The 10,457-nt window shown below is 44.9% G+C and overlaps 1 protein-coding gene across 1 annotated transcript in view; it reads left to right on the top strand.

Moving 5' to 3' along the window:
• The first annotated feature begins 265 nt into the window (after nt 1-265).
• RIGI (RNA sensor RIG-I) overlaps nt 266-10,457 on the top strand; it is a 38,891-nt gene continuing 28,699 nt past the window's right edge. Inside the window, exons 1-2 of the mRNA XM_066613277.1 lie at nt 266-539; nt 9,001-9,135. Of these exons, the coding sequence (XP_066469374.1) occupies nt 434-539; nt 9,001-9,135 (241 nt within the window). The 5' untranslated portion in view covers nt 266-433. The remainder of the gene's footprint in view (nt 540-9,000; nt 9,136-10,457) is intronic.

Genomic DNA, 10,457 nt, shown 5'->3' with positions numbered 1-10,457 from the left:
GGGCTAAGACACGCAGGAAACTTCCTGGCTGAGAGGGGATCTGAACCTGGACCTTGCAGGTCTAACTCCACCTCCCCAACGACTACAGCACCCTGGGGGAGCGGCTTCCAAAGGCTGCTTGCTGTCTGGCTGGCTGCTCTCCCTCCGTCAGGGCTCCAGTGGCTGCCTGCGTTGACGCTTTCGTTTCCTTGCTCCAGTTTCGTTTCTGATCTTGGCCCTTCCCACTGACTCTGCTCGTCCCTCCTCATCCTCGCTGCATTGCCAGTGGAGGGGGGCGCGCGCTTCCACTTTCCGCCTCCCTATAGCCCTGCACACACAGAGGCAGGCAGGGCTGCAGCCGCCGCGTTCTGCAGGGAGCGCAGCGCACCAGCCAGTGCAGAGCGGGAGGAGTTTTGTAGGGCTCGCGGGGCGCATCCCAGCTGGAGAGTCCAAGATGACCGAGCAGCAGAAGGAGAGCCTGCGGCGCTACCAAGTATACATCCAGAAGATCCTCAATCCCACCTACGTCATGTGCTACATGAAAGAATGGCTGGCGGATGGTGAGTGCCTTTCTGGAGGGCTTCATCAAGCAGCAGCCCCCCCCCCCATGTAGGCTTGAATTGGAAACACGTGTGCCCTATCTTAGCAATGCTCGGGTTCATAGGCTCAGCACAACTCAGGAAACAGCTTTTCCATGCTGTTCCTGCTGCCAGGGGACATCCACCAAAGTTGGGAGAGTTGGAACACACCAAAGACCATATCTCTTTACCCAGCATGTGATTAGTCTGTGGAACTCCTTGCCACAGGATGTGATAATGGCATCTGGCTCTACATGCCTTTGAAAAGGGATTGGACAGATTTGCAGGTCATGCCCAGTGTGACCAGATGCGATGGAGGACAGAGTGCCTATACCCTTTAACCATTGTATAGAAAAGGGAATTTGGGCAGCTGCAGCTTTTTAAATCCTTCCATGTTGAGCTGCACTTGCCCATGTTCCCTCTTCTCTACAGTGGTTAAAGGTATAGACACTGTGGTTGGTTTGTGGAACTCTTTGCCACAAGAAGTAGTTGTGGCATCTTGTCTGGATGCCTTTAAGAGGGGATTGGACAAATTTCTGGAGGAGAAGTTCATTACGAGTTACAAGTCATAGTAGATATGTGCAAGTTCTTGGGTTTAGAGGCAGGCTGCCTCTGATTGCATGATGCATGGGAGGGCACCGAGACGCAGGTTGTGTCTGTTGTCTTGCGTGCTCCCTGGGGCATTTGGTGGGCCACTGTGAGGTACAGGAAGCTGGACTAGATGGGCCTTTGGCCTGATCCAGCAGGGCTCTTCTTATGTTCCTCCATTGTATCTGGTCACCCTGGACCAGATGTCCTCTTTTTCCAGGACTTCTTTTTTAGCCACATGTCCTGGAAAGGAAATGTCCTCCTTTTCCCTGTCAGCAGGCAGCTTAGGACTTTTTTTGTAATTAATAAATTCTATGTAATATAGTTTAAAATTTAATAATAAGAAATACAGTATTTAAATTAACCCCATGAAATAAAAATGTGAGTGCTTTTAGCTTTCATTTTGTCAGGTCTTACATTTTTCTTGGATCAGATGCCCTACATTTTGGGGTGCCTTGTCCTCTTTTGCAGTTATGACATTTGGTCACCCTGGTCATTCCCTGTTACAGAGTCCCCAGTGGATAAAAATTATCAGTGGATACCAAATCAGTGGAAAAATATCTTTAAAGACCCACTTCCAGGTTTCTTGCTCCTCTATTGATGCCCCAGAATGCATTCTGGGAGGAGGAGCATGCATGGAGGGGCAAGAAACCTGGAAGTGGGTCTGTAAAGCAATCTTTAAACCTGAGAAGCTTGCAACCTGTGCAGTTTAATAGCACAGAGGTAAGAAACTGGATTTTGGTGCTTTTTTTCCTTGTTACATGACATGGTATGTCATGGGCCCTGGTATGAGTGGTGAGTCAAATCAGTGGATACCGAGGTGCCACCTGTATAGAGGAAAAGGCTATCACATGTTGCAAGCCATGATGGGTATGTGCAACCTCCTGGTTTTAGAAATTGGCTACCTCAGAATGCCAGGTGCAAGGGAGTGGCACCAGAATGCAGGTATCTTGTTTTATGTGCTCCCTGAGGCATCTGGTAGGCCACTGTGAGATACAGGAAGCTGAACTAGATGGGTCTTTGGTCTGATCCAGCAGGGCTCTTTTTATGTCCTTGAAGCTTTTTCTGACAACTCCTTGTTTTCACTTTGTGCTCCTATGTGTACATGTGCATGAAGCTGTAGCGTTGGGTGGAAGGACGTGCCTACCATGAGTCTCACCTGACTGAGCCAACTTCTACCTTTGCTGTGCCATCAGGATTTGAGGGGGGAGGGAGAGTTCAGTGCAGGGTTTTGCCTCAGGGACAGCAACCCTCTGCTTGCACTGCATTATGCATGTCGTGTATGCGCACGTTGCAGTTGAAAGTGGATCACACATATATTCGTCACATAAAAGCAGGTGCAGAATAAACTTGTTAAAGGTTACATCATTCAGCCTCTTGTCTATTTTTTGGAAGGAGCACTATCTGTACAAGGGAAAGAGAGAGGATCTTCATCAGTTTCTTCTTCTCTTTGCAGCTTGCTCCACTGCCCTGAAAACGTGTACTGTACCTGAGAGTTGGAGGACCTGCAGAAAGGGGAGATAGGTGAAAATCCCCTTTCCTTTGCACAAATGGCAAAGCGCCTAACTTCTCTAAACAGAAAAATGCCTTAAAATAACAGTTGCAGTACAATCCTGTGCTTGCTTACTCAGAAGTAAATCCCACTATGTTCAGTAGGATTTACTCTCAGGAAAGTGTGCTTAGCATTGCAGATTTTCTCTTTAAGGTGTCAGAACTCTTTACGGCAACGATTTTCAATCTTTTTCATCTCATGGCACATTGACAAGGCACTAAAATTGTCAAGGTGCACTATCTATTGTCAAAAAACTGATAGTGTCCCTTGACAATTTTAGTGTCTTGTCAGTGTGCCACGAGATGAAAAAGATTGAAAATCAACAAGGCACACTGTACTGCTAGTAGGGGGCTCACATCACCCAGTGGTCTTACTAATAAATAACCCTCTCCCAAACTCTCATGGCACACTTGTGAACCATTCATGGCATACCAGTGTGCTGTGGCACACTGATTGAAAATTGCTTCTTTAATGGTTTTTGCTGAAATAGGCTGACATAGCTTTCCTTTGTTGGAAGTGAAAACAGCAGGGAGATTGAGGGTGTTGATATTACTTGTCAGTCAGGAAGTCATTGTCTTCTAGAATGTCTGTAACCATTGGAAGAGAGAGTCAAATGGCATATTGCAGATGTTGAACTTGGACCAGGGAAACTTGAATTCAAATTAGGGTTGATTGTTTGAAATAATGATTGGGATCATTATTCAGAAAAGGGCAGATATCAATCAAGTTGTTGACTTTTTAATTCATATGTTTTCTGAAAAAATCCGTGCACTAATGGGTTGCTATGTCATACAACTCTTTGTGATTAAACAGAAGTGTTATATATCCAAGAGCATTATAATTTCTAATTATAACTCTGGTCATTAGATATATAGAATCAATATATTTTAGGGGAGCAATTGTGAAATTAAGAATTTGTGTTTGGCTCTCATTCATTATACATATAAGGACACTAAGTGAGATCATTCAGTGGAAGAGAACAGCACACAGCTGTTCTCCTGTGAATGCAGTAAAAAGTTTGGATTCAATTAAAAGTGGCCAGAACTCTTTCAGGACCACAGACTGATAGTTACTAGATGAAAGTTTCTCCATGGAAAGTAAATGCTGTGCAGTCTGTTTGATAGGCTGTTAGCAGTTTGCACAACAATAAATATGAGTCATCATCTCTCTGTCACATTTATGAAACTTCTAAACTATAGTTGGCAACCTTCAGTCTTGAAAGACTATGGTATCGCGCTCTGAAAGGTGGTTCTGGAACAGCGTCTAGTGTGGCTGAAAAGGCCGATTCGGGAGTGACAATCCCTTCCACACTGGGAGCAAGTGCAGTCTGTCCCTGGCCTGTCTCCCTGGCTATGGGCCTTCCTTCTTTGCCTCTTAGCCTAAGACTGTTGGCCAAGTGTCTCTTCAAACTGGGAAAGGCCATGCTGCACAGCCTGCCTCCAAGCGGGCTGCTCAGAGGCCAGGGTTTCCCACTTGTTGAGGTCCACTCCTAAGGCCTTCAGATCCCTCTTGCAGATGTCCTTGTATCGCAGCTGTGGTCTACCTGTAGGGCACTTTCCTTGCACGAGTTCTCCATAGAGGAGATCCTTTGGGATCCGGCCATCATCCATTCTCACGACATGACCGAGCCAACGCAGGTGTCTCTGTTTCAGCGGTGCATACATGCTAGGGATTCCAGCTCGTTCCAGGACTGTGTTGTTTGGAACTTTGTCCTGCCAGGTGATGCCGAGAATACATCGGAGGCAGCGCATGTGGAAAGCATTCAGTTTCCTCTCCTGTTGTGAGTGAAGACATGAGGGATGCAAACATCATCACGCTGTACAAGAACAAAGGCGACAGGGGTGACTGCAACAACTACCGTGGCATCTCTCTCCTTAGCGTTGTAGGAAAGTTGTTTGCCCGAGTTGCACTAAAGAGGCTCCAGGTACTTGCAGAGAAACTTCTAAACACACACACACATTTCCCCCCGGTTTGTTTTTTACACAGGCTTTTGCTCAGTATGTTCAGCAGAAAGTCATTGATTCAGTTTTAAGCATATGCTCACAATCTCTTTATGGGATAAAATAAACAAATAAGTAGCTGCCTTTGGTGTGGGAGAAAGGCGGAATAAAAATACTATGAGTAAATGCTGTTTTCCCCTTATTTCTTGCTTATTTTTGGACAGTCCTCCAGCAGTACCTTCTGTACCTGTTCAGTAGCCTAAAAACTGCTGAGACATCCTCGTGCAGTAGCCTTTGTCCTTTAGATAAGAAGAACCCTGCTGGATGAGGCCAAAGGTCCATCTAGTCCAGTTTTCTTTATCTCACAGTGGCCCACAAATGCCTCACAACAGCCCACTAGATGTCTCAGGGAGCATACAAGCACACAAGACAACAAGAGACCTGCATCCCCTTGCACCTGGCATTCTGAAGTAGCCTACTTCTAAAACCAGGAGGTTGCACTTACCCACCATGGCTTGTAACATGTGATGGTTTTCTTCTAGAAAAGGCTTGGATACATACTGGTCTTTTTCTGTGTCTGGCTAGCCAAGTCTCCTACTCTGTGATTGGCATATGCCCACTGACAGGGCAGCTAATCCTTTCTGTCTAGGTGGGATGAATTGGTGATGTGAGTTCCACTCATCAATTCTAGGTTTCTTAAGATGAAGAAATCTTAAGAAACCTTGAAACTTGGGTCCCCTGGGTCTGGGTCTGCTGTTGTAATCTAATTATGGTTCATGGAAGGCACACCCAATGGCTCTTTAATAGATGGAGGAACTGAGATTCCTGGGACAACATAAATAGCTAGCAATAGGGACTGTATTTCTAATTAGATATATTCAGGGAATTCATTTGGTCTTGTTTGGACTTTTCACTCAAACCCAGCCCGCAAACTTGCTTGGTATTTGGGGTATTTTGCTTTAGATTAGTTTCCTGACTTCTTTACTAGTTACTGCATCTATCAGGTTGTATTCCAGCCAAGTGCAGTAATTTTTCCATTGGTTTCTTGCTCTACTTTTGCTGTACCTCCCCAGTTTAATTACTTTTTCTCAGGATTTTAATAAACTGGTTATATTAGACTCTATGTCTGAGTAGAGTACAGTGGATAGGTATACCAGTTCTCTGCCTTTCCCATTCATCTGCTGACCCTGTAAGCTTAGGAAGGGGTGCATGAGTGATAACTGCTAGGCAGTACTCCCCTTGGTTGGCTTCTGGCTCTTTCCATGATCCTTTAATAGGTTTGTATTGTGCCAAGATATAATTTTTGAAAGGTTATTTTTAAGGGTCATTATTACATTTAAATATTAGATTGAAAATTTGAATCCATTAAATTAAAAAAATCACATTGATTTAAGTTCTTAAATTTAATTGAATAGTTTTGGTCAATATGTTTTATTGCAACCTGCCCTACCTTACAAAGGATACTTTCCATATATGCCATCTTGCATTCTCTAGAGGAAAAAATAATTTAAAGCGTTTTTAATTTGAAAGTTAAAGAATAAGCTACCTAAAGGCCCACCTTTCCCCATATGAAGCAGCTCATCCCCTAAGAAGGTCAGGAGGGGCCCTCTTGCATTTCCTGTTGCCACTGGGGATCCTGCTAACAGTAATATGGAATGAGGCTTTTATTTTGTTGTTTTGCTATGGCACCTTGCCTGTAGAACATCCTGTCCTGAGAGGTTTGTTTGCCTCCATTGCAATCAGTCAATCAATCACATGGATTACTGCCAACCAAACCAATGATGGAGGAGGAACCTCCAAGAGAACTTCTCTAAAACATCTTTGAGCAAATGCAGGTCCTTCAGATACTCCGGCCCCCCAAACTGTTAAGGACTTTAAAGGTAACCATCAACACCTTAAATCACCATCCAGAAACAGTTTGGCAACCAATGAAGTTGGGGTCGTTATGGCTGTGACTTGGGGCCCAATCCTATCCAACTTTATAGCACTGGTGCAACTGCAATGCAGCCATTGCAAATGTTCCCATACCTTGAGGAGGCTTCAGTGTCTGCCGTTCCACCACAAGATGCAGTGCATGCCCCATTGGCACAGCTGCACCAGCACTGGAAAATTGGATAGGATTGGGCCCTTGGTCAGCTCTCAGTTTCTCATTGCCCTAAGAACTTGTCTTGTCCTCTCCTTCCAGTAAGAAGGCATGTTGCACTCTGTTGCCAAGGTCACAGCTAAGCTGCACAAACCAAATCACCTTGGTTTGCTTATACTACAGACAACTTTTTATTTTATAGCTTTCTGTTATGTGCAGTGTTCTGGTTGTAGCTTCTCACTTTATTCTTCTGTGATGTGCTACACTTGGATCATAAGTCTGTAAATAGCTGTTTGCTTGGTCTCCTTTTGACTAGGAATTCCCCCCCTTCCAGTGACCAGATCAGGAAACTTTTGTAAACTTGGAGAGAGCCTTTGTCTTTTACATTTCCTCTTTTTTGCCATTTCAGGTGATTTCCTTTAGTATAAGTAAAATCGTCAGCAGGCTGCTAACATTTATGGACTTCTTTACAGAAATATGCGAATGAACTGGGCTCTCTCTCTCTCTTTTTTTAAAAGCATTCATTTAGAGCTAGATTTTCCTCATCTACTTAGTCCTATACACACTTACTTGGGAAAGCTAGGGCCACATCCTATCCAACTTTCCAGCGCTGGTGCAGCTGTGCCAATGAGGCATGCGCTGCATCCTGTGCTAGGGGGCAACCACAAGCCTCCTCCAGGTAAGGGATTATTTGTTATCTTTCCTTGCAGCTGCATTGCGGCTGCACTGGCACTGGAAAGTTGGATAGGATTGGGCCCTCATTGTAGAGGAAAAGGCAAGTCCTTCTAGCCCCCTTCTGGAAAGAGACATCTTACTGTAACTGAACCGAAAGTATGTGACCTTCTGCTTTGTTTCCCTGTCAGCCAGGACAGAGTGTTTGGTTCTGTTTGTGTTGGTCTGTCTTCCCCTCCAGACCTTGGGAGCTCCTGGTCCCCTCGGCTCAGGCTAGGCTGAATTGGAATCCAGGCTCTCAGCCTAGTCCAGCAGGGCGTGCACATGTGAAGCTTCCCTGCAGAGCCAGCACCATTCAGGGATTTTTTGTAACATACCAAGCTTGTTTACATTGTCTTTTCCCCCTAATCTTTTAATAAACCCCTTTGACTTAAAACCTCTGCCATGTTCAGTGGGTTTGTCACCCACCCCGCTCTTCAGGTGCTACTATCAGAGTGAGGGCAATCCTAAATAGTATTCTGGGGAGGGGTTTTGCCCAAGGAATCCCTCTGGGAACTGGATCTCTTGGGCTGATGGCAGCGGACTAGATCTACCAAGTCTTGTTCCACCAAGCTGCATGTCCAAACTGATTGGAAGAGCAGGGATGGGAAGGGAGTGAGCACTTGGCACTAGGCATCACTACCCTGATTCAGCAAGTGGTTGCTAGAAGCAATTTTAGCCTCCATTAGTAGAACTGTAACTTCTAAGCCTTGAGAAGCTGCGGTTCAGCTTTACTCTGCTGGATTACTGTGTCCAGTTCTGGGCCCCTTACTTTAAGAAAGATGCAGCCAAACTGGAGTGGGTTCACAGGAGAGTGACGAGGATGATCAGAGGACTGGAGAACAAGCCCTGTGAGAGAGGTTGAGGGAACTTGGTATGTTCAACCTAGAGAAGGCTGAGAGGGGATATGATAGTGCTCTTCAAATACCTGAAGGGGTGTCATATGCAAGAAGGAACAAATTTGCTCTCAACTGCCTCTAAAAGTAGAACAGGTCCAACAGGTACAAACTGCAAGGGAAGATATTCCAGTTGGCTATCAGGAAAAAATTCCTGATAGTAAGGGTGGTTTGGCAGTGGAACAGATTGCCAGGGAAGGTGGTGGATTTTTCCCCACTGGAAATCTTCAAGCAAAGGCTCGAAAAGCACCTTTTGGAGATACTATAGGAGGATTTCCTGCTACAGTAAGGGGCTTGGACTAGATCCCCTTTACATCCCTTCCAATTCTATGATTCTATCCTTCGAGTTTTTGCAAATGTTCCTGCAGCCGGAACACTTGCAAAAAAACCTCAAGAGGTCAACAGGAAGTGAAGTTGGTGCTTGTTGACCTCCTTCGGTTATTTCCGAACATGCTGGCTGCCAGGAGGCAGCTTGCAAAGTGCTGTAAGCCTGTAGGCTTACAGTGCTCAGTTGGAGGAAGATTTCTTCACCCAGTAAGACTTTAAACAGGGTAAATGAGCACACGGAGGTGGGGCCGGTATCCACGAGGGGGGGGCAGGAACACATTCCCGGTGGATACTGGGGCACAACTGTATATTGCAATTGTTTAACTCACATCTGACTTTATTTTAGATACTGTGGAAAAAATTGAAAGCAAAATAGAGAAGAAAGGACTTACAGCTGGTGCAGAGCTGTTTCTTGAAAGCCTCATACGACTCACATCTGAGGGATGGTTCCGTGGCTTTTTGGATGCACTGCATGGAGCAGGTTTGATTATGCTCAAAACTTAATGGCTTTATTGTATGAGATAAATTTGATATGTTAAAGCAGTGGTTCCCAAACCTTTTCAACTGGCAGCTGCCTTGACCTAGTGGGGTGTTTGCCATGCTCCCCTTTGGGGCTACAATCCTATACATTGTATAGGGTGGCAGGTTTTTTGCGAGGATTCCGTGCCTCGCCTGACTGGTTTCTGCAGCTCCCTGGGGAGCCGCAGCTTGCAGTTTGGTTAACTTGCACTGAGTTAAAGTATTCCCTCCTTCTGTGTTTGGTGGAAAGAAAATACTTTGGTATTCCATCACTAGGTATGGCAAGTCATCAAATCAATTGACATGAAAATGAAAACAAATAGTTGCTACAAAATGAAATTAACAAAGTAGTTTAAAATATCCTATGTTTCTCATTTCATTCATTCAGAATACCTTTAGTGCCATAAAGTATGTTTCTCAAACTGTGGGTTGGGACCCACTAGGTGGGTCGTGAGCCAATTTCAGGTGGGTCCTCATTAATTTCAATATTTTATTTTTAATATATTAGACTAATATGTGACTGCATTTGGGAAAATGTTGCATATCTGTACTTTTAACAGACTACTATATATATGCCTTTAACAATGTCAGTAACTCCTGGGTAAGTGTGGGTATGATTGCAGACTAAGATTGTTAAAAATGTTCCTGCTTGATGATGTCGCTTCTGGTCATGACATCACTTTCGGTGGTTCCTGACAGATTTTTATTCTAAAAAGTGGGTCCTGGTGCTAAATGTGTGAGAACAACTGCCACGCATACTTGTGTATAAGTCAAAAAGTATGCCAGACAATTGACCCTGAAAGCCTGGGTCGACTTATACATGGGTCAATAAGGGCACAGTCCTAGCCAGGTCTACTCAGAAGTAAGTCCTATTTTGTTCAGGGGGGGCTTACTCTCAGGAAACAGTGGTTAGAATTGCAGCCTAAAGCTTCTAAGAGCAGTGGCTGATGAGGTGGGGGTGGAACTGGGCTGAGAAGCAGAACACGTGGGGGTTGGATAAAAAGGAGTCATTTTACTTAGCAGTCATTATGGTATTTAGAGGCAGCCACAAAAAAGGTAGCCATTTTAGCTTCTTTTCCAAAGAGGAGAAAAAGGCACTTAAGGGCACTGTCGTCTCTGTGAGGGCTGCTGCTACGGAAGAGCAGCACTGTACTCCTCACAAAGCCTACAACTCCTATAAGCATCTTCATCTCCCTTCCTGCTTGGAAAAGAAGCTAAAGTGCTCCTTTTCTTCTTTTGGCTGCTACCTCAGAACAATTCCTGGTCAGTTGTTCTCAAAGAATT

The sequence above is a fragment of the Tiliqua scincoides genome, chromosome 2, assembly GCF_035046505.1.
Source record: "Tiliqua scincoides isolate rTilSci1 chromosome 2, rTilSci1.hap2, whole genome shotgun sequence".
Classification (NCBI taxonomy): Eukaryota; Metazoa; Chordata; class Lepidosauria; order Squamata; family Scincidae; genus Tiliqua; species Tiliqua scincoides.
Note: the sequence above shows the minus strand (reverse complement) of the source record. Positions and strands in the feature narration are given on the sequence as shown.